We start from the raw sequence: 24,700 nt of genomic DNA on the forward strand, positions 1-24,700 counted from the left end.
ATCTTGGGAGCTTCCTTTAATATCCATTAATTTATTTCAGTTGAAATCTATTTAGTAGTATAAGGACTAGATCCAAGTGGCTGACTCTTTGCATTGTTGCAGAAATGTCTGAGTCAACTTAGTGATGTCAAGCCTTATTGAATCAAAACAAAACCTGTTTTCCTTATTTTGGGGTGTTTTGTATCACATTTTCATGGTTCTTTCCTGCATATTCTTGAAGCAACACTGCTTGGAATTGAGTGTTATTGAGGGGAAGCCTCTCATTTTTAGGTCTGCTACAGAATCTGCCTCAGAATAGTAAATAATACTTTCTTGACACTAAAGGGCAGTGGTGGTGAGGTATTACTCTTTCCTCCCCACCCCCAGTAGTTGAGTTGCTTAATTTTGAGGTTTTCTACGTTGTTTATGTTAGCAGTGGTTTGCTTGTTTGATGGTAGGGGAATAGGCTATATTAAAATTTAGCAAAATTTAGCAAAATTTACATTATTCAATTTTAATTTATCCTTTGGATCATCAGCCTGGCTCTGTCTTTGGGCATCCCATGTGTATATAGTGTTTTGCTTTATACTCTCCAGGAGTTAGAATGTTGTTAGATGGTCCCTTCTAAACAAGAAGTAAATCCTGATACAATTCTACCAGAATTTTTTTTACTTGCTCATCTAAACTCTGATTTTCAGAATCTTTTTATTGAAAAGATCCTGCTTTTTCACCTTTAACTCTTTTTTTTGTTTCACTTCTTGATGCTTATTTTAATTTCTATCAATTTGGCCTATTTCTTGGGAATACTATTCCTTATGCCATCAGAAGTGATTGAAAGATTCCAAGGACAGTGACTATGCTCAGTGTATCTGCTTTTGGAGAAGGTAGGCTGCCTCCTTGGGGAAAGGGGATATGGATTAAAACAGCAACCTGATATCACTGTTGTAAATTTCTCCCCTTGAAATTTGCCGAGTACTGTCAGATTCAGGCTCAGGAACTGAAACCTAAAGTGGAGTGACACCTCTGGTGATTTGTTGGCATAGTCATGGCAGTGGTGTTCCTTTTTTGCTGCTTTAGATGCACAAAGGTAAAAGCCAGTGAGAGAGCTAGTTGTGAGTACAGAATGTAGCTGTCATTCTTACCTGTTATAGTGTAAGACACTAAAAGTATATCTTTAAAATATTGTGGTAAAGACATTATAGGTGGTATCACAATATATGTTATTGGCAAAAGTGACCAGTTTTGGTCAATGTAGCTTAATATAGAAAATTACTTGTACTTAAAATACTGACAGGTTGCTGGTACTTGTACTCTTAGCCCTTGTTGCCACTTTTTGTGGTTTGGTCTCCTGATGCACAAAAATAGATGTGTTGTGCCCATGTATTTAGGGGAGATGAAGTATGTAAACATAAAAACATCAATGATAGTTGGATTTTTTCCTGAATAGTTTTAGTCCTGCTTTAAAATCCTTCTTTTCTTTATTCTCAAAGTAACGCATCATAGAAATGTGGTTTGGTCCAGATGCCTTTTAAAAAAAACTAAAGCTACTGTTTCTCTAGGTGAACTTTAGTCATTCTTGTGTTTCCATATAAACCCACTGTCAATCAGTGTATAACTTTTTAACAAATAAGAAGATCTAATTGAGAGGGAATGCTAGAATGGATCCTAGTGTAGGAATGGGTACTGATTCAGTGACACCGACTTTTTAAGGCTTACACTTAAAAACATACAGAAATCAAGCATTTAAACACTCTGCTGCTCCATAGAAATGGGATTTAATATATTCCCTATTATTTCTGTTGTAATAACTACAATTTGTTTTGGGGGTTTCTTTTACAAAAATTGGATATGTAACAATGTCCAGACCACCACTGGTAGTTTTCCATTTTCTTATAAATATGCATAATTGTTAAAAGGATAAGTTTAATTGTATTTGTTTAACTGCATTTAGATTAATTTAAAAAACATTTTATGTTACTACTGGGTATTTAGGTAAACAGGTTTTTTCCTGGGGGGGGAGGGCGGGAACAGGTTTAATCTATAAATTTGTTCAGCAACTTTTTGATGGTAAAGTATTACTGTACACTGGATTCCTTGATTGTTTAATTAAACCCAATAGAGCAAAGAGGTGTGTTCATCTTGATTATCAAATGACATCATAAATTGGCGGTTTTCATGCCTCAATTTATTCGGCTTTTGAGAAGCTACATAAAATAGTATTTGCAGTTGAATATGCAAAAAGGTCTGGAAGTTCCCTCCTCTTGCAGTAGGTTGAACCTGAGGCATGAGGTAGTTCTCATTCCTCCCTTTATATAAATCCTCCAAAGAAGGTTACATACCACAAGGGCCCCCACCTCCTGAAGGTAAACGGTTATCAGTATATTTAAAAGCAGGCTTCATCTGTGAATTCCCAAGGCATGTGCAATACTTTAGGATAGTAGAGTTCACAGTGTGTGACAGGTGAAGCCTATATTCATTTTAGGGGATCTGGCTGTGGAATGAGCTCTTGCTAACTTGGAGCTTAACCTTCTTTAGGGTATAGTGTAAATATATGCAAGTCTCTGAAACAGCTTTCCTGCCATCATAGTATAGACTAAAAAATGAAAGTATACATTAAATGAAGCAACTAAAGGTATAAACTAGAATTCATATAAGTGTCACTTACCTGGGCAATGTTTGAATACTGGGGTGAGAACAGTAACAAAAATCATAATAGACTAAAATGTAAATATTGAACTGATTCCTACGGCTTTCACTCATGCATTCATTCTCCAGCTATTTCTTTTCTCTTTGTCAACCCATCCCCTCTTTCTTATTCTCCCAGTAGTAAACTGTAGTTTGCCATAGTAGTCTAGTTCATAGATGAAAAAGCAAGACAGATTGAATATGCTGCTTTTGTACAATCAGCTGTTAGTGGTTAGTGAGAGAGGTACAAAGAATCTTACATCTGGAGGCTGTAACCTTTATGAAAATCCCTTTCCCCATTTGGGGTGAGGAACTTTAGAAGCTTCATTGTCTCAATATCCATCTCAGTAGTCTAGTCCTATGAGGCCATCAGCTGTCTTTTCTTAATACTCTGATTTTGTTCATTTGCTTTTATGTACATGAATCTTTACAGTCAACATGTATTTCTAGATGCTGTGTTGAAATTGCTGGCAGAGTCTATTGTTCTATACAAACTGAACAATCTAGCCCCTTGTTTTATTTATAAAGGTTCAATGTATCTATGCCTGCCTACTTCAATCTGCAAGGGAGTGTCAGAAAGGCCCCGCATTCGCCGAGCCGTGAGTTATCACTAACTTTTCAGATGTGTTAATGAATGTGGAACAAACGCAGTTATGTTTTTTAAAAAAATGGGCCCTCCCCCTTCCCAGGAAGTCTTTCACTACAGTGGCAGGCATGATTTTATAAAGGGATAACTCTAAATTTTTTAGTATTACAAACGGCCTATCAAAAGAGACTTAGCCTCTAGAAGACCTATTGTTGATATGCTGTGAAGTTGTTCTAGCCTGTGAATCCTAGTGTTATGATTTTCTTGTATCCTACAGGCAGTTAAGTCTGTCTTGTTTTGGAGAGTTTTTTTATTTGCTTAGTAAAGTGTATGAAATTTAAGCCTTCTGAAAATGTTGCATTTAGTTTACTTATACATAGCTGTGATGTTTAAAAAAAGGTAACGTAGAACAAAGGACACGACAACTAAAAGCATCCTTTTATATGGTTATCTAACTAATGGTTTGTTGAACCATTTCATAGATTAAGACCTCTTAGCTGTCTCAGGTTCAATATAATGAAATGATAACATTCATAACTGCAAAATTTATCCACACTTTTAACATATTCTAAGGTGAGGTGGGAAAAAGTTGGAAACTGAAGTCGTACTTTTTCTCCAGCAGCTGCCCTTGCTTCAGTAATTCACCGGTAGGTTTTCATTGACTAGCAATCTTCACAGGTTGTTATATTTTAATTAATAAATAGTGCACCCTGAAAGGATTTTTAGATGTTTTATAACTCCTGTATCTTTACAGGAAAAAATCCTTATGAGAGACTTCACTTCCAAAACCTGAATGGTGACAGTTCTGTTATGACTTTTAAGGAAACGAATTCTGCAATAAAACAATAGCTGTAACCTCACTAGTTGATTATTTGGAACTAGTCTCCAACCTTGTTCACAGATGGGAATATTTAAACTTGCGGTTGGACCTCGGTGTGTGGTAAGCAGGTTGATGCCTCTGCTGATTCAATAGGAACTGCCCCTGCCATTATGAAGATATAATTAAAATTCTCCCAGTCCAGCAACATGCAGCATATATGGTTTATGATATGGGTTATGTAAGCTTCTAGAAAAGTAATGTTGCACGTAGACAATATATCCATATGTGTGACAGATTTTTTTCCAGGTTTGTAAGCATGTAATCTGTTTCTGACATCTGTTTGCACTGCCCCACTAGAAGTAAGAGGATGTTTTGCATCCAAGAACAAACTAATAGAAGAAGAAGCAGGTGGGGTTCAGTGGAGACTCCTAGTATATATTAAATATTTGTAAAGCTGTTGTATATGCTAATTGCCAAGTACAGTTACATCAGTATAGTTTATACAGGTTCTGGAATAGCCACCTGTGCAGCATCTTAAAGAGGTGCTACATAGCAAAGGTATGTTTTCACCCAACACTGATTTTTTTCAGCCTCAGGCATACTTTTACAGTGTAAGTGTAGGCTTACTTATAGTTAAACAACATTATATAGTGTGTAAGATATTTAAACTTAGGATAGGGATTAAATAGTACTTTTAAATTCTAGCTTCTCTTAAATTTTCATTGTTGTAGGTTAAAGAAAGTTAATCATTTGTATGTAACCTGTGAAAAGAGGCTACCTTCCCCACACATCTAACCTGGAGTGTCTTTGCTTCTATATTACAGGAGACACTACCCGTCAGCGAATCAAATTCAGTGATGACAGAGTGTGCAAGAGTCACCTCCTCAACTGCTGCCCTCATGATGTCCTCTCTGGAACCGTATGTAGCTAAATCTTACATTTTATTTTCAGACACAAAATAGAAACATTAGTATAGTCATTCTTTAATTCTTGTAATATACCCTTTTTGATACCTATGTTAACTTTGCAGTTTTTCAGCGTAGCATAGGCATTTTCTTTGTGTGTAGCCAAAATATTTGGGTGTACACCTTGTACCTTCTTATTTCCCCCACAACCCATGAATGTATTTCTCAAATTCACTCTCCCTTATTCTAGCATGCATAGTATCCTATACAATCTGCATGTATTTCAGTCACTTTTGCCGCTTTTTTTTTTATAGCCTTTCCAATACAACAAAAGACATTGGCTATTTAGAATTGAAGCTAGGGTGCCATGCTACACATGAAATCACTTCTTGAAAAAGAAGACCCTGTTGTAGAATCTGCTCTATGTCCTCTATTTCTGACTGTTGTGCCACTCCCACAAAGCTCAAAAACAGGTTCAAAGACAATTCCTTCTTCAGAAAAGAATATTGAGATACCACCATCCTTAATTCTGTGAGTCTCAGCAGCCATGCCTGTGTGACATGTTGATCAGTCAGAGATTCTTTTGCTAATTCTCTCAGTACAAATTTTTTGCTGCCTTTTCATCTCCTTCTAGCTGAACTGCTTTCCGTCCCCAGAACTGTTGTTAAACATTAAAGGGTGAGTGAGAGATATTTGATTGGTGAAATGCTGCAGCATTTCCCTGGTGCCAGGAGTATTAATAGTAGTACAAGGATGCAATATGACAATCCCAGAGGTTTCCTCCTGCTTCTACTCATAATACCACACATGGGCAACCCTTACCTCTACTTCAGTACCATTGCAGAATTATAATGTTTAGCCATTTGAAGCAGGATCTTACCTCCCCTTATTTTTCTCACAAGTTTTCTGTGCTTCGACCTTCCAGAAAACATTCCTGGATAATTCAAGCAACATAGGAGCTAATGGTACCCTAGTTGGAAGACAGAAGTACTGAAATTGGTGGAGCTGGTGAGCAATGTACCTGGCACCTTGTATGGAATGCAGATACCAGTTAGCCATGCTGACTGATCCAGTTTACCTTTACCATGCCCAAAAGAGTGCACTTAGTACCTTTCGTGGCTGTTTATCACAGGACTCTTCCGCATCCCTATTTTGGTCCTATTTTACTAATCTTGACATTCTCTGTCAAGATCAGTAATTCAAAGTTCTGGTCTATCCTTCTTAGTAGCTTCTAAAAATGTAGGTCTAGCTCCAATGGATGAAAAGCAAAGAAGAAAAAATGGAAAAATAAGTTGTGCAGCTGACTTGGAGGACTTGTTTTCTTTTAACAACAAAGAAAATGTAATGGATTCTTAGTAGTTGGACTTTTTCTATTCAGGGTTCATTTACAAAGCCCATTTGTAACTTCACCGGATTCAGTTCAGTTTATTAAGAGTTCTGGCTGAAAGCCACGCTCCCAAAAACAACATAACAGACATCGAACCGTAATATAAATTTAAACAAAAATAATAGAAATACAAACATAATAATAACGGAGTGCTGCCACTCTGCCTATGGCTGCCCCCCTCCGCAGCTCGCCCAGCTGCTCCTGTTTCTGTGTCATTGTTTTTGGGTGGGGGGGGTGTTGAGGAGGCAACGATGGAGTCTCGCATCTGGCCCTGCCACCGCTTCTCATCCGGCCCTGTTCCTCCTCCATTATCCCCACCCCCCCACCCCCCAATATCAGGTACAGGCCTCTTGCTCCTTCTCCTTCCCCCTCTGACTCCAAGGAGCAGGGCTGCGGTGGGGTGTGAGGCTAGTGCCACTTGCCCCCCTGCTCTGGCCCTGCTGTGGGATGGCACTGCCATGACAGCTGGGGGGTGGGGTCAATGCTAGCAGCACTGGCCTTGTCCTTTCTCCTCTTCCTCCCCCTCCCTCCCCCCTTTTGCAGCCCTGCTCCTTGGAAGCAAAGTGGGGTAGTGGGGATGCCCCCACCGTGACAGCGGGGACTGCCGGGCAGGTAGGAGGCGAGGCCAGCACCACTGGCCTCTCTGCTCCATCCCTGCCCCAACCTCACCATCATGGCAGCACTCTGCCACCCCCACTCTGTCCCCGCCCCATCCCCGCCATAATGGGGCCACTGCTGCACTGCTGCCTCCGGTTTGGAACTCTGTTGGAGCACTCTGGTTGTTTGAGCAAGTGAGACAATGGAAGAGGCAGGATTTTAAACCACAATCCTGCCATTTTGATGATTATATTAGTTAAAATGGAATCTAATCCCATCAAGGATGCAGGAGTTGAAGGAGAAAGACCCAAAAGAGCCCAGGTAAACTTATTCTGAGAGTTGTCTACATCATTGTTGACAGCATAGCCCCATACTTCAGCACCATAAAGGATCTGAGATGCAACTTTGACTTTATATGCTAATATGGGAGCTTGGACTTGTGAAGGCTTGGAAAAAAAGCAGTAAAATTCAGGGGCAGAAATTTTTTTTTGTCCCCATTTTTTCCAAGGACTTCTTTTGTTTTGTTCTGAAAAATTGAAAATTTTTGGAAAAATTAAAAAAAAAACCTTATGAAATATTTTCTTTTAGAATGATGAATAAAATGTTTAAGATAAAGTGTTCATATATTGCTACCCTTTAGTCCACAAAAATGTTTTCTAATAACTGTGTAATAGGAAGACTTTTATGTAAGACTATCTACAGTATCAGATCATTACAATTCCTATACGCCAGGGGTGGCAACCCCCAGCACATGTGCCAAGCATAGCACATGAGGCCATTTTCCTCAGCACTCACTGGGGCCAGGGAGGCGGCAGCTGTTTGCAGCCTCTCAGCTGCAGCTGGCCCCAGCTCTGGATAGCTGCTGCCAGCTGGAAGAGAGCCTGGGCTGCTCCCAGCAGGCAACTGGGACACTGCAAACCCTGCTGGGAGCAGCCCAGGCTCCAGCAGCTACCCAGAGCTGGGACCGCCTGCAGCCGGGAGACTACTACTGCCTCCCCAGCCCCAAAAGGGCACTGTGCTGGCACCTGCTGCCTGCCCAGGGCCAGGGCAGAAAGGCAAACAGCTATTTGTAGCCTCTTGGCTGCAGCTGGCCCTGGCTCTGGGTAGCCGCTGATGGCCACGGAGCCTGGGCTGCTCCCATGAAAGCCCAGCTGCAAATATCTGCTGCTGCTGTGCCCCAGTCCCAGGTGCCTCCCAGACCAAGCTCCGGGGAGACAGCACGTACCAGCAGTGTTTCCAGCTGTGCTGCCCTCACCGCTTCTGCAAAGCAGCATTGGAACCCAGCACGGCAAGGCACAGTGGGGGGTGCAGAAAGCTGCCTGCTCTTGAGCTTCCCGCTGCCCTGCCACACTTCCCCTGTAGGCAGGGGCAGCAGTGAGGGGAACAACCCTGCGCTGCTGCCCACGCTGCTAGCATGCTCACAGAAAGTGTGGCAGGGCAACAGGGAGCTCAGAGCAGGCAGCTTTCTGTGCCTGCCACTGTGCCCTGCCGCACTGGGTTCCAACGCTGCTTTGCAGAAGCGGTGAGGGCAGCACAACGGGGAGCACTGCTGGTATCTGCTGCCTCCTCAGAGCCCGGGGTCGGGTCTGGGGCTGGGAGGCAGCTGGAGCCGCAGTGCGGAGGCAACAGATGTTTGCAGCCTGCCCAAATTCTGGGTAGCTGCTGACAGCCACAGAGCCCACGCTGGGGGGCGGGGGCTTTGGGTGGGGGGCAAGGGGCACAAGCAGGGCATCCTGCCATGTACCCCCTGCCCTCATTTTGTTTTTCTGGCATGCTGGCACTCCGGCACCTTCCAAGATAGGCATTGCGGGGGTTTTCAGCACTCCGGCTAAAAAATGTTGCCTACTTCTGCTGTATGCTAAGGGCAAGCAGTACGGTACAACTCTCAAATGCAAGAGCAAGATGCATTTCTGCCCCCAGGGGGCACTGCCATTTTCACAAAAGAAGGAAGAAGGATTCAGTGCCGCCTTTGCTTGTGCACTTCCTCTGTTGTTGATTTTTGATCTACAGGTTGGTGGTCTCCTCCTGTCCTCCTGACTAAGCGTCAAAGGACTGGGTGTGGACACCAGCAGCAGCATCTGTTCATTCCTGTAAAGATTAGAAACAAGGAGCTTATTGCCCTCTTGCTTAAAAGCCTCAGGAGAGGAGACAAAGTAAATCTAAAGGTTCTAGAGCTGGAAGAACCTGCCGCCTTCTGGCCCTGTGATCTTGAGATCCACAGAAGTACAGAAGCAGCACAAAGAAATTGAAAGAAAGTATACTGTCTTGAAAGGTAAGAGTTTACATTTCTCTGAATTCAGTTTATTCAACTATATTTTAGCTGCATTGGTATATTTTCATAACCTATGTAATTCATAATTGAATTCCTACTAATCTGATGTTTTGTGACAAATCACCCAACCTCAGCAGTGAGATGAGGTCTGCAAGGCAGGGAAATTGTTCACAGTTAACTCTGAGGAGGCCTCTCCTCCATCATGACTAAATTTCTACATGCTGTAGCTTAGTGTTTATATATGCAAGCTAGCCACTAAATTACATTTTTCTTTTTTCTCCCTCAGCAAAGTGGTACAACCAACTTCTAGCATATGGAAGCATTTCCACACTGCAACTTAGTCTGAGGAAAAAAAATCTGATTTGCAAATAACGTCAAATGAAATACGCGTTTCCAAATGATACTAGGATGGCCAAACACATTCTTGTATGTAACAAGTTTCCCTGACATTAAAAAATCCTTCTTGGGTGTAAGTGAGGAGGAAGTAGATCGTGATGGTGAAAGTGCAAGTAGCTCTTTTCAGTGTTCTCAATCCAGAAATCCTCCTGCTGCTGCTGCTTTTATAACATCAGCATCACAAAGGGGTGCCCAATAAACATTCTCAGGTAACCAAATATTGCAACCAACAACTGTATACAAAAGACTCTCAATAGCTTAATTTGTAGACAACATGACACCTGAAGATCAGGAAAAAAATGACCAAGTTCTTGCAAGAGCAATATATTCTTCTGGGACACCATTGCCAGTAACTGAAAATGTGTACTAGCAGGAGTCCTTTAAATTACTAAGACCATCATAACGTTTGCCCAGCAGACATTCTTTGAGCAAACTTCTTTTAGAGTCAGAATATGAATGTGTAATGCAATCTGCAGGGAAAAATCAATGAAGCCTTGTGTCTTGCAGTACTTACAGATGGATGGACAAATGTGCGGGAAGAAGGAATCAAACATTGTGATAACACCTCAACCAGTTTTTTACAGAAACATTGAAATGAGAAAACAGACATACTGCAGAGTATATCAGTAGTAAAATATGTGAAGTTCTACATAAGATTGGGAGTGGTAAAGTATTTGCTTTGCTGACTGACAGTGCAAGTAACGTGAAAGCAGCATGGGAGATGATAAAAGATAAATATCCACATATAACTGCAATCGGATGTGCATCCCATGGGCTAAACTTGCTTCTTAATGACCTTGTGAAGTTGGACACAGCAAAAGATCTATAGAAGAGCAAAAGAAGTTATAAAACATGTAAAAGCTATTTGTATTATAGCTGCAGTCTTTAAGAAGAAGCAGGAAGAAAAGAATGTAAAGAATAAAATAGTGACAAACTGTAGCAAAACTAGATGGGGTGGAGTGGTGATCTCATTTGAAAGTTTACTAAAAAACAAAGCTGTTCAAGAAACAGTAATAATTGAGGGTCTTAAACTACCCAGAAGTGTAAGGAATACTGTACTTGATGAGGATGTCTTCTGAGTTCAGCTGCAGAACTCCCTAAAGATTGCAAAGCCAATTTCTTCAGCAATCACTGCATCTGAATCAAACTGCACTTTTGTCAGACATTCCTTACCAAATGGTCCAGATACACTTCAGTTCTCAAAAGCAGTTGATTTTATCTCCACTTACAAGTACAGAAGAAAGAAAAGTGAAAGACTTTATTAACAGACGGGAAGAATTTTGTTGCCAATCAATTCATGCTGCTGCAAATCTCTTGGATCCAAGATTCAAAGGCAGAAACGTTAGTGATGATGATAGCACTGCTACTGCATTTGACTGGATTACAAAACAAGCAACATACTTAGGACTTGATGTTGAAAAGGTACTTTTCAAATGTTGCAGAATACAGAACATCTTCAGGTCTTTGGTCCAGGAATGCAGTCTGCAACTGCCAAGCATATTCCTCCTGCAACATGGTGGCAAGACCTTTGAACTATACAGCCTCTGACTCCTTGCTTCTCACCTGCTTCAGATTCTTCCATCTTCTGCAGAATGTGAAAGAAACTGGTCTATGTTTGGAAATGCACCAAATTGAGAAATGAACTAACATGTGAAAGAGTAGAGAAGCTTGTCTCAATCAGGGGAAACCTTCAGTTTTCAGAAGTCCATGAAGGTGTTAAATATGAAGGATCAGAAGAAGCAAAAACTGCTGATAGTGATAGCTCAGAAAATGAGACTGATTAGACAAAGTTTCATATAGCAAAATTTGTATTCAATGAGTCAGGGGTTTTCTGCCTTTTTTTTTCTCAGCTCTCTTTCTGTATGTGCTTGACACTATGGAAGAGACTAAGTCCAGAATGCATAATAACTTTCTTTGTTTGACTATAATGTTGATGGTTTCTTCTGTTTTCAACTTTTAATTTTTGCCTGCTTCTCATAAACTGGCAAAAACTAAGAGATGCTAGGTTCCTTAGAGTTCAGCAGCTTGTAGCTCCACTTGTAACAAAAATTAAAAATGTTTCAAAGTGAATTCAATTAGTAAATTTGTAATTCTTGCCTAAATAAACTATACTTTTAAATTCAGTAAATATACCAAACATGATCATGTTCTGAGCAAACCAAGTTATACATAATACATTTATATTCTTAAAGTAGCAAAGTACATTTAGAGCTGCAAGGGGTGTTAAGAAAACAAGTATTGCATATATTTCATTTTTCCCAAGTCTTCTATTTTTTTTCCAGGAAAAAAAACCCAACAAAAAATGAGGGGAAAACATTTTTCCATGGCTTCAAATTTTTCAGTACATCTCTAATCATCCTGTTGTGGTATCATAAAATTTCTTTATAGCCACTGCTGATTGGGTTGCCTTAATTTTAACCGACTGAATGTGGTGTTTCCATGATGGAAAAGCTGTAAACATCACACCCAAGTACCTATAGGGTTTAACAACTTCAAATTTCATTCCAGCCTGCCTTCCTTGGATATTTCATCAAACAGCTTCCGCAAGACATTATTTTAGATTTATCATAATTTATTTTTGTTATAAAGTTATTTTTCCACAAAAATGCTCAAAATTTGTAATTGCTCTCTCTAATCTGATGGGGGTTACTTCACCAGATTACAAAGGTATGTGTAAACAGACTCCTCCATACTTCAACCTAATTTTTCATCCAGTCTGAAAGATAACTGTGGATGTGTCTGTATGTACGCTTTAATGCACAGTAACCTGTTTTACTCTGCATTAAAGAGGTGTTTGTGTAAAAAAACAAAAAACAAAAAAAAAAACAAAAAAAACCCACACAACTATGTGTTTCTCTAATAAACAGTAAAATAGGTTACTGCGCATTGTCACCTAAAAAGTGTGCACGTGCACAACTGCACATTAGGGCAGCCTGCTGCGCATTAATTTAGTAGCTCATATTGGAGGTACTAAATTTAATGCACCTTAGGAAAAGTGTGCTAATGCACATGTAAAACTAAAAGACCCCAGCCCTTCCCCATTCTTCAGAATGCTCTAGAAACATAAGACCTCAAAACTCAAGCTCACTTTAAGCCTTATCTTCTTTCATTTTGGCAAGTTAAGCAAGACTCTGGTATGTACATTTTTGCTGACAAAATTTGTTTTGCCAGCCAAACTGAGTGAGTACATCTCAGAGTGCCTCTGTGCCAGCTGAGGACCCTTATCTCTGTCAGCAGAGTGATTTCAGTTCTGAGTGGAGTAAGGGTTTCTACTACTATCTGGCATTCAGTTAAAGAGGTGCCAAGACTGTGACTTCAGCTGGCTGCTGTAGTCTGCTGAGAAGTTCAGTGCCTTCCCAGAGTGTATCTCATGCTTTGGTAGTACAGCTGCTTTAGTGGAGCTGCCAGAAATAGGCAAGTGCTCACTCTAGTGCAGGGTCGGCAACATTTTTGGGCAGAGTGCCAAAAACACCCACCACTTCCAACCTGTAAGATGTTGATGTGCTAGGGGTGGATGTTGGGGGAGCTACAAGGGGCCCAGTGCTGGCCCCTTCCCCGCCATCTACCCAGAGGCATGTGTGCCAAGCAAAATGTGCCACAATCTGACACCTATGCCGGGGGTTGCCCACCCCTGCTCTAGTGGGTTGGTGGTGAAAGTGACTGCTGGCTGCCACTAGAAATCCCTCCTTTGGTAGCCTCAGAATGCCATAGCTCACCCACTGGCTCCAAATCTCAAATCATTCTGTGTGCTAGCAGATGAGTGAACAACAGTCCTGCTAAGCATATAGCTTCATACTTCTTCCTTGATGTCATTGCCTGATGAAACCTTGGGAAAGGGAATAACATTTAGAAAATAAACTAAATGTTTGTTTCATGGTTTCATAGTAGTTAGGGGTCAGAAGAGACCTGAACAGTTCATCTAGTCTGACACCCCCTGCCACTGGCAGGAGCACGCGCTGGGATCACACAACCCCAGACAGGTTTTCATCCAACCTCTTTTTGAATTTACCCAGAGTAAGAGTGAGGACCACTTCCCTAGGAAGTTGATTCCAGATCCTAGCCACCCTAACAGTGAAATAGGGCCTCCAAATCTCTAACCTGAACCTGTTCTCCAGCAGCTTCTGGCCATTGTTCCTCGTCACCCCAGGTGCTGCTGTGGGGAATAGGGCCCTTCCTAATTTGTTGCTGATCTCCCCTAATGAGTTTGTAGGCAGCCACCAAATCCCCCCTCAGCCTCCACTTGCTGAGGCTGATGTTATCTCCTGTTTTTTTCCTCAGGTTTCATGTGTCATGAATCTGGGAATTAAGAGGAAGAGTGTAACTCACCATGCCGAAACAACATTTAGAGGCATTGTTTTATAATAAATAGATCGGTGATATTTTTAGCAGTTCTCTAAAAGAATCATCTGACAGCTGCCTTCATGGCCTAATTTCCACAATCTGTTGATATGCTCCAGATATTCTTGAAACATAGTCTCTTTTTTCCTAAGGGAAAATGTTATAGTTCTAAAGTCAGAATAAAAAACTACTCTTCTCAAACTTGACAGGAGCCTGTGCTACTCATGGCAGTATTCATGCTGTATATGGTTGTATTATCCTTGGCTTTAATATAAGTCTGTCTTCATTTTGCATGGCTTGCAGCTTCTGAGTAGTCCCTTTCCAGCCCCACATAATGCTTTGTCTCAGAGATAAAGGGACAAACAACAGTAATACATTATGTATCTAATATACTCTCACTCTAACTGGATTCTAGGGACAGGCCTATTTAGTTGTAACTTCTTTTTAAGCTTCCTGAAGTTGAACTGTATTAGATTCAGTGCTAAGATTGTGAATCACCTGCATATGTGTGCATAGTCAGCTTGCAGCTGTTCTCCCATCGTACCCTTATAATTTCAGTATTGTTTGAATTAATTCCCATCCATTTTCCCTCATCTGTTCTGACTTCATAAAGACATTATTCATTTAACCATATAGTTGCATTTGATGTGCTTGAAAGAGATGCCGTTTAGCATGCTGAATTCATTGCTATCCATAGTTCCTTATTTACTGTAATGACCTCATTTAAATGTACATGGTAGTAAACTCTGCCAGAGTAAGCAGTATGCCAACCTCTACATAATTTGTAAGATTTGCAGATCTAACCTGCACATGCCTGCAGTAGTCTGCATGTGAGTTCTTGTCTAAAGTTGGTTAACTTTAATTTAGGAAATCTTGGGACTCAAGACATTGCCAAAAAGAAAGGCTTGAACATGGGTGGCAGGATTGTTAATTGTTTAAAAAAAAATAAAATTATTTGTCCCTTAAGGAAGGGCTTTGTGATGATATAGATATCTTTATTATGTATTTATTTAGATTTTTTATATCCTATGCCATTTAAAAGCCTCAGAGTGGTATGACAGTCTCAACTGTTAATACGCAAAAGCATAACCATGGTAGGGTAAGCAGCATACCAGCCCCTGGCACTGACTTAAAGGGAGCATGGGTATGGCTTCTCCCACCAGAAGTCTTTGTCACAGCAGGAGCAGCCCCGTGTTTAACACTATATCTAGGGTGAAGAAATAATACTTCCACCCTACCTTGGGAACTTTGTCATGGGAGGCACAGCCCAGCCCCCTGGGATATCCCCCAGTGACAGCAGCCTGAACCCGTGCTACTATGGCAAGTAAGATTCCTTTTCTTTCCCCCACCTCCCACCCACGTCAGATGCTAAAAGGCCTGGCTATTTCTCTGTTAATATATTCTGTACTTACATGCTGGCCTTCAGTAACCAAGACAGCTTAGATCAAACTTGCAGTAAGAGATGTAACAAATGGGGCAGAAATAAAGATGTATTTCTTTGTCCCCTGCAAGCTACTGCATTTTACTTCAGATAATCTATAAATGGCAATCTAATTCAGCCAAAGATTTCTCCTGATCTAGTCATTCTCTTTTCATGTTTTTACCCAATATGGCTCCTTTGTAAATCATTTGGACTTCTAAGAACATAGCTGATCTGTTTAGAAGACATGACATGAGTAGAGAAGTGTTAAAATGATTTAATTCCATTAAATGTTCAGTAGTTATATAATGGCTGGATCTTATGAAGAGCCATATAGAATTACTGTGCCGTCATTTTTCACTTCCAAAAATGGATAACCAACATGTATTCCCTATCCTTATAGGAAGGAGAAGTCCTAGCCTCAAATCACATAAGGCAGAGGCCTACTATGATGAAAGTAACTTTCTCTTCTATCTTCCAATTCCATTCCAAGTGCTAGACTTACATGTAGTCAAATGCCCAAGCTAAGCAAATCAGTGTTAACTTGTGGAATCTAGGAAATCCTGAACATGTACAGAAGACTTAGTGATGATAACAAGCACTACCAAGTCTTGATGCTTCCAAGTATTGAAGAACTTGATCAGTTTGCCAAGAACCTGTTTAGTACTTGAGGGTGATGAATAGACCAATATTAACCACATCTTTGGACTTGAACACCAAATGGAGCCTACTGCTTATGAAACTGGCTGACTTCCCCTTGGCTCCTACTGCATCATCTGCTTACCAGTTTTAGAGTCCTGTTTCCAGATTTCACTTATGTGTTTAGAACTTGGCACAGGAGTCTTAAATATGAATTTTCTGTTGTCCCAAAGTTTGTTTGTCCTCTTCCTCCTGTTTATTATAGTGGTATCTAAGACCTAATCGTGAATAGTACAGTACAACTACAGAATTTTAGATGCTTCTTTCCCAAAAGAGCTTGTACTCTGAATAAATAGATAAGATGAGCAAAAGGTGGAGGAAGGGGTAAAAAAGAAGCAGAGTGAATATAGTGATGGCAGCAAACATCACATTAATTCCATGATGCTTTGGGGGGCAAGAGAATGTTACTTAATGTACTAATTTAAAGCATAACTTGCAGTTCTTTTTATAACCTAATATTTGTGTGTTTGTATTAGTAAGATTTCAGGTTTACTAATGTATGAGTTTATTTACTTTTAACACTTAGATTGATCATATTTTAGATTTTATGTAAGTATTTTATATTGATTGCCTTGTCACCAAAATCTGATGTAAAGTCTTGTACACAAATTAAATTGGAGTAAATTTACTTTTAAATCCAAGGTCAGTCCTTTAACTGGTTGAAATTGTGGCTAGCTAAATTACAACAGTGCCCTTAATTCACTGTGTAGTATTCTCTGACGCTGCAAGGCAGGCACTTCCTAATGTTCTAATCAAATGTGTTGGAATTTATTTTTAAAGAATCTCTTTGCTGCTTTATCTGAGAACTCATCGTTCTCATATTTGGATCTTTATCCTAAATATAACGCTGGCTTGATTAAAGTCTGTTGGTATTGACTTGCATGGGAAGCAGAAATAAGCATTAAATCTGTAATTTATTACATATGTCACATAACAAAATGGTTAAAGTTCTGTGCATCAATTAAAGAAAACTCTAGTCCTGCTACTCAGCCCAGCCCTCAGAAAAAAAACTCCTTAAAAGTAATTTATGGAATGAATACACTGACAAATATTGAAATAACTTTGTCTTAAGTAAAACAAATCGCAGTTTGTGCTTCACCACTTGCTCCGCAATATTTGACAAGCGAAGAAGAGTTATGCAAACTCCACTTGGAGTAATATTTATGTTGCATAAAATGAAAATGTTTTTCTCTCTTCCATGACCATTTGCTGTCTATTTGCAGAGAATGGACCTTGGAGAGTGTCTGAAGGTACATGACCTGGCATTAAGAGCAGATTATGAAATCGCGTCTAAAGAACAAGACTTCTTCTTTGAACTTGATGTATGTTTTTGTCTTTAATTATACTATTCTTGCTAACATTAGTTATATGCTTATAATGGAAGAGCTACTCAACAGCATTGTTCTTTGTACTAAAAGATCATAAATCTTGCCAGTAAATTTATTAAAATTAGTTTAGAGATTGAGGGATCCTGAAAGACACCTATATGACTGATTAGGCATTTACATGCCCTTCTCTTGTAGTATCTGAGTATCCAATCTGGTGTGCTAGGCTAGATAATGCTGAGGATTGTTTGTGGGGCTAAGCCAATGATTCTTAGCAAGGGTGCCACACAATGTTAGTGCTGTTAGGTGTGCAAGCATTATTCAGAAGATAAACCCAATGATTTCAACTAAAAATCCATAGTATTTAAATAAATATATATACATATACATAAGACCTGTTGTGGTGTTCTGAGCTTTTTGCAACAGAAATGTTTCTGTATTATTATTCTGTAGTCAAAATATGAATGAAAACCTAAGAGCTGACATTTTCCAAGGGATGCCTTTAGTCTAAAAAGGTTGAGTACCACTGTGTTAAGCTGTTAACATTCTCCCACTAAGTAGACAAATGGCTAAACACAAATGCATGGTTTGAGAAGTCTTTTACGTTTTATCCTGTTTGCAGAAGACAGAATGTATTCCTTGGCTAACATTTAGCATGCCATCGTCCAGTCCACAGTGCTTTGAATTAGTAATGCATGGTCTTTAACTCATGTTGACCAATCCACATGTGAAGCCAAGACAGATGTAATTTTCATATATAGATTGCATGAGATAAATATGAGGTTTCCCCTCTATAATTTTTCACTGTTTTAAAATGCTTCCATTTTTCCTCGTAAGGAGAGCCCACATGGAATTTACTTTAGAATTTCCACGTGCACTCTTTAGCTATAGGTTTGTGTAGATTCGGATTTTAACGTGTTCATTAGCATGTGTTGGCTAACATGTGAATGTCACACCTTTCATAATTTTAGTAGCCTATAATGGCATTTCTTTCCTTTTTCTTTCTTTGTCAGATAACTTACTATTCTCATACTTTGGATCTTTATTCTAAATATAACACTGGCTTGTTTTAAAGTGTCACTATTGACTTGCATGGGAAGCAGAAATATATAATAAATTACAAGCTTCTTACAAGTTTACAGGCATAATGTTTATGTCACATAACAAAGCGATTGAAGTACTATGTAGTAGTTGAAGGAAACTAGGCTGTTTAGAGAGACATAGTTAGCTGTGTTAGTTTGAAGTCGGGCAGAAGGCAGAGTGGCAGCTTAAAAACAGATTGGTCCAGAGAGCAAAACTTCTGTAAAACTAACCCTTTTTTTCAAATTCTTATTAATAGTCACTGTTTTTAGTCTAATAAAAATGCATGTTCTTTCTGTAAGTGATAGTCTTTTGATTGTTGTTCTAGGCAATGGATCACCTGCAGTCATTTATTGCAGACTGTGACAGAAGAACTGAAGTTGCTAAGAAGAGATTAGCAGAAACCCAGGAAGAGATCAGTGCTGAAGTTGCAGCTAAGGTAAGCATTTATAACTGGTTTCTGCTATTATACAAAGCACTGCAGGAGTACTTAGGAGAGATACTTATGAAAAGGAGTGTTTTATTAATCAGTAAGAAACCATTTCTTTTTAACTCAAGTGTACTTAGGTTGAAATCCAAATGAGGCTGAATCCAGTGGTGAAAATAGAAATTACATATAAGAAAGCAATGTTAGGCTTTAACAGACCTGTATGTGTAGGTGAAATAAGATTTAGTTCAACTGTCTCCAGATCTGGTCCTAAAATGAGGTGGAAGTACAAGGGAAAAAGGACTGGTTAGTCTGTTTTTCCTTCAGGAAATTTCCAGCCTTGTGGCAAAGCATACTGTAAAGTTGTGATAAATCATCCTAGCTGTTACTGAAAAGTTAAGCTGTGAAGAAAATATAGTGTTTCTTGCTGTTGGTTCTAGTTTGTGTAACTGTAAAATTCAGGCCTCCTTCCAGTGTGCATGCATGCATTGAAGCAAAGCCTATATAAAACATTTACTTTGCAAATGTGCTCATGGGAGAACAATGACCATGTGATTTTTGCATTATTCTAAGTTGCTGAACAAAATTATACTTTGGAAGCAGAATTATAACCCTGAATAAAGTAAGTAGAATGCACATACAGCTCTTTTACAACCAGGCAAGTTTTCCCATCATACATTAATCACAAAACTCCCAGAGGTGACTCTTGAATTAAGCCACAATTTGAAAAATCTAACTGGTAGGTACATATGCTGAGGGGTCTTCTGCTTGGAGAATACTCATGGAGGCATGGTTGCTTTTCCTTCAGTTTGATTTGGGAAATGCCATTTGTTTCTGTTTATATCCAGAAGTGTCCAGTCTTCACGCATGTTTCCATTGACTTAGTTTGTTTCATGCAGCAATGGTTTCTGAATGTTAAGCATCAGTAGTTCCAAAAAGCACACTCTGAACAAAACCCATACCCAAAAATCACTGCTTGTATTGAGCTGCTTTTGTTCTTTCCAAGGCTGAGCGAGTGCATGAATTGAATGAAGAGATTGGGAAGCTTCTTGCCAAAGTCGAACAGCTTGGAGCTGATGGAAATGTGGAAGAGTCTCAGAAAGTAATGGATGAAGTGGAGAAAGCCCGGGCCAAGAAGAGAGAAGCAGAGGTAATTTTGTTTCATTTACATGAATTCTTTGACCTTTCACATTCCAAATAGTTCTTTGGAGTAGAGGCAGGATAAAATAAACCACATTCTCCAAGTAGGCTGGTTCAGATCCCTCAGCGTTTTGTTTTTTTTTAATTTTAAAGGTTTGAAACTGTTCTTAATGGCAAAAATGGAAATGGTTTGGTATGTTTTTGACTGAAGTTTTTATTTAGACAATCATTTAGCCTATTTTTGGACACAGAGATAATATAGCAGCAGCCCTGTGCTATATATTGACGTATCAACTAGCATTTTCTAAATTTTGAGTGCAAGTTGGTGGCAATTGATTATAAAGCTATCTTAACTTTGCTGCCTCAGTAACAAGAATTTTCCACTGCTGTTCTGTCAGTTCAGTGGAGCTTTTGGAGGTATCTGTTGTATTCCCATCAATTTTATATATCAAAAAACAGCCATAGATCAATAGATATATAGTTTTGTACTGTTAAAATATTTTTTTTCTACTGATGTGTAGGGGCTTACTTAATTCAGTTTCTGAGAAACGACAAAGTTGGGGACTATCTGTAAGATCAACAACAAAAAAGCACCTACTAAAAACAAAATGCAAGTTTCCCAGCGGGAGCCAGCTATCCTTGCTGCTGGGAGGGGAAGTCACTGGCGGGCAAGGTGCCAGAAGGGCAGCAGAAAAGATGGTGGTTGCCCCCTTATCCCTCTCCTGCACTGGGCCTCCTCTGCCTGCCAGTGTTAAGGGGTGGGGCCTCGCCACCCAAGGCCTTGCTGAGGGGTGGGGGGCAGGGCCCCAGCGACATGACCACAGAATTAAAGCTTTAGGCTTCAGTCAACCTGTGAAAACTGGCAATTCCCCCGCCTTCCTCTGCAATTTAGGTGGACCCCTAGTAATGAGTCTTTAGTATTTACTAATAGTTACTGCCTGAAATGCTTCAATAAAGGACACATTCTTTTTATTGTTTATACCTCATAGTTTCATAGTTTCTAGGGTCGGAAGGGACCTGAGCAGATCATCTAGTCCGACCCCCTGCCATGGCAGGAAAGAATACTGGGGTCAAATGACCCCAGCAAGATGTGAGACCTCCCCTGCCCCCCCCGCGCTGTGTCCCCTCCTGACCCCCCTCCTCAATATACTTGCAGTTCAGACAAGTCAAATTTGTTTTTTGGCTGGAACAATCAAGTAGCAGAGTCTTCAAGGGGGAACACTTGAAATTGTATTTCATCTTCTAGTTTAGAAAACTGGATCCTTTTTATACAGTAGTATAAGCATGGTTTTGCTGTCTCGGCTATCTGTATTCAGATACTCAAATGGCCAAACAAGTTTTACATCATTTTAAATGTCACCCTTCCTTCAAAACCAAGAATGACTGAATCTGATTGATTATCATACATGTTACTTCTAATAAGTTCTTGCTTTCCAAATGTCTCTTTCTCCAGGAAGTATACAGGAACTCTATGCCTGCATCTAGCTTTCAGCAGCAGAAGCTCCGGGTCTGTGAAGTGTGTTCTGCCTACCTGGGTCTCCATGATAACGACAGGCGACTTGCTGACCACTTTGGAGGAAAACTTCACTTAGGATTTATTGAAATAAGAGAGAAACTTGAGGAGCTCAGGGTAAATTAGGCTTACTGTTTTTCTTTACTTGATTACTTACCCAGAGATTTTGATGGAAATTTATACTTTGTGTGTGTACACATACATGCATTTTGTTCTTGTGTTCAATTTGTACATTTAAAATTTGAGGTATTCTGGATTGATGGAGTATTAATAGAGAGAGATGGTTCAGAGTAACCTGGTGATCTGAATTCATTTGAGCAATGTTTTAATTCAGCCAAATGCAAGGTCATGCTACTTGAAGTTAAAAATATAGGGTCACAGACTTGGGAACTGTAACCTGAAAAGCAGTGACAGAAAAAAAAAAGTAGGAATGATCATGGCTAACAAACTGAACATAAGTTTCTAGTGTGATACAATGACAGAGGGAATTATAATTCTTGGATATAGTAGTAAGGAATGATCTAGTGCAGGAAGTGGGCAACCTGCGACGCATAGAGTTGTTACCTAGCCTGCCAAGCCAGGGATGTGGCAGCCTGCTTTAGAACTACACTCTGCTAATTCATTTCACTGTTGTTGAAAGGTTGCTGATCCCATATCTAGTAAATTAGGAAAGCAATATTTATTTAATTTTTTGCTGTCAACAACCAGTGCCTGGTTCTGGTGTCCACATTTTGAAAAGAATGTTAATAAATTGAAAAAGAGATACCAAACTATGGGAGCTCAAGTAAGCATCCTTTCTGATTATGGCCATAGACACATTATATCTGTAGTACTATATATGTCCTTGTAGCACTCCGAAAGGTTAGAATACATTTGTGCACACCTTCACTAGTGATACAAAAGTGGCTCCGGCACTACAGAAATGTTCCTGTTTTGTTGCTGAGTGTTGACAGTTGAACTGGGAACTTCTCTGTAGTGCCAAATTTCATAGCACCACATGCAGTGTGTGTCCACTTAGTGTAACGCTATAAGAGGTCTTGGACCCTCAGTATCCCACAGTGCTCTGCTGTCCCTCCCCCACTCCCTTTTCCCCTCCAAGGCAGGGGAGAAGGGAAGAGCAGCTGTCTCCCTAACAGCCCACCAGGAGCAGAGCTGCAGCCCAGCCAGGACCTGGGGCTGCAGCTTTGCTCACCTGGGTAAGCTGTCAGAGTCCACTGCTGGGATCCTGCTGCCACTGCCATGGAAACAGAGAAGCCTGCCGCTGCTGTTATGAAAGCCCTGGTGACAAGTGTAACAACAGTCCTAGGGAGGGTGGCAAGATGTCAGCCCACAGCCACCCTATTTATTAAGACAGCAGGGTGAGGCCCCTCTGTGAGAGGTAGACTGCCTCCTGAATCGATGTCCAGCAGGAAAGAGGCAAGTTGTCAGTGAGTGGGCTCACTGACCAAGTGCCCTGGATTTTGAGGGAACAAAGGAGTAACCCCCTTGTGGCAGGACGGCCCCTAGGGGTGCTGTGACCTCCCCTAGTGCCCTTGCCTGCCAAGTCTCGGTCTTTAACACATCCTCCGTCTCGCCCGCCACATCTTTGATCTTATTAGTTCAGTTAAGGAGGCTGTCTTCCTACCCTTCTTGGAACGGGGCTTATCTTACTATGCCAGGATTTTCTCCGAGTCCCGGTGCTGGTCCTCTCCCAGGGCCAGCTCAATACACGCGCCCCCTCCCGGGCTTCGTATCTCACAGGCAGCGCCCCACTCGGGCCTGCCTCCCTTATATTCCGCAGCCACTCGCGTCCTGACCTGCGTCCCGCGCTCCCCGCGGTCTCTATGCCCGCACTCGAGCCTCTGCCCGCACTGGGGCCTTTGCTCGCGCTCCTCACACTCTCCGCCCGCACTGGGGCCTGTGATCGCGCCTCTTGCTCTCCGCTGCCCGCACTGGGCCTTCTATGCCCCCACTGGGGCCCTTGCTCGCTCCCCTTGCGCTCGCTGCCCGCACTCGGGCCTTCTATGCCTGACTCGGGCCTACACCCCACTGGGGCTCTTCCCAATTGGGACTTCCAATTGGGGCCTGTCCCAGTAATGCCCACGCTGGGCTGGGGTCGGGACACCCCCACTGCTTAGACCCACCTGCCTGGGCCCACACCCTACTGGGCTTCCGCCTCTACTAGACTCTTCCTGAAGTTGCCCCAGTGGGCTGGGGTTGGGACAACCCCACAACGCAGCACCCTCCGTGGTGCCAGGAACTCCCCCACCTTACTGGGGAGCTCCTGCTGAGGCCTCCTCCACCCCTACAGCCTCGCCTGGTCCTCCGGTGTAATACTCACAACTCCACAAAACTAGAAGCCAGCCGGCTATAACGCATCATAAGCCCCCAAGCTCATAATGCCCGCTCCATTCAATGCTGGCTCTCTCTTGTACCTCCATCAGGGTTCTCTTTACCCCTGCATCACTGCAGCCAGTCAGAGTGGTCAGGCTGCAACCACTGACTCGGGCTGCTCAGCTCAGTTCACAAAGCTCCTGCTCCTGCGGCTGCCAGAGGGGAATTGTCTGGCCTCAGCCTTCCCTTCCTTATGAAGGCCAAGCCTCGCCCCCTGGCGGTCAGCTAATCTAATCAGCTCCCAACAACTAACACCTGCTGCCTTACTAACTGGCAGCTAAGCCATTCCCTATCTTCAGTAGCGGGCAACTCAATAGCCCTGCTACACACCTCCCCCTCTTCAGCTCTCACTCACCGAGCCGAGTCTTCACTCTCGTTCTTCACTCACGCCTGCGCGTCCATCTTCTGCAGCTCGGGTCTTTCTTCCACGGTCGTCTCCAACCTACGCTGGCAGAGGTTTTAAGGCGCCTCCTGCTCCCCTTTTACCGAGGGCGCCACCTGTGGGATTTCTTAGAATTTGCCCCGCCACAGGCAGTCCCCCCACATTAGCAGACCCTGGTACAACACCTGCCTTGACCATCACAGACCAGGCCTCCCCCTGGGGGTTTCTTCCTTTTCTTCTTTGGTCTGCCCCCACCTCCCCTGGCCTTCCTCTCTGAAGCCATCGTGGGGGCCGTCGCCCCTCCATAGACCCTTGGAGATCTTGGATTCTTCCCCAGATCTCCCACTGCTGATCTAAGGCTTTCTGAGCATCCTCC

At 41.5% G+C, this 24,700-nt stretch overlaps 1 protein-coding gene across 4 annotated transcripts in view; it reads left to right on the top strand.

Annotated features, from left to right (window-relative positions):
- Window positions 1-24,700, top strand: part of LOC109316846 (putative RNA-binding protein Luc7-like 2) — a 54,112-nt gene that overhangs the window by 11,338 nt on the left and 18,074 nt on the right. The window contains exons 2-7 of one of the 4 annotated variants that reach the window (XM_019545218.1): window positions 3,193-3,263; window positions 4,895-4,989; window positions 17,308-17,406; window positions 18,818-18,928; window positions 19,923-20,066; window positions 21,510-21,686. In XM_019545218.1, the coding sequence (XP_019400763.1) occupies window positions 3,206-3,263; window positions 4,895-4,989; window positions 17,308-17,406; window positions 18,818-18,928; window positions 19,923-20,066; window positions 21,510-21,686 (684 nt within the window). In that variant the 5' untranslated portion in view covers window positions 3,193-3,205. Of the gene's footprint in view, window positions 1-3,192; window positions 3,264-4,004; window positions 4,191-4,894; window positions 4,990-15,739; window positions 15,821-17,307; window positions 17,407-18,817; window positions 18,929-19,922; window positions 20,067-21,509; window positions 21,687-24,700 lie in introns of those variants that run through there. The other 3 variants (XM_019545220.1, XM_019545217.1, XM_019545219.1) reach the window with 3 other exon arrangements.

This window comes from Crocodylus porosus, unplaced genomic scaffold, assembly GCF_001723895.1.
Source record: "Crocodylus porosus isolate Cpor-Errol unplaced genomic scaffold, CroPor_comp1, whole genome shotgun sequence".
In the NCBI taxonomy this organism is placed as follows: Eukaryota; Metazoa; Chordata; order Crocodylia; family Crocodylidae; genus Crocodylus; species Crocodylus porosus.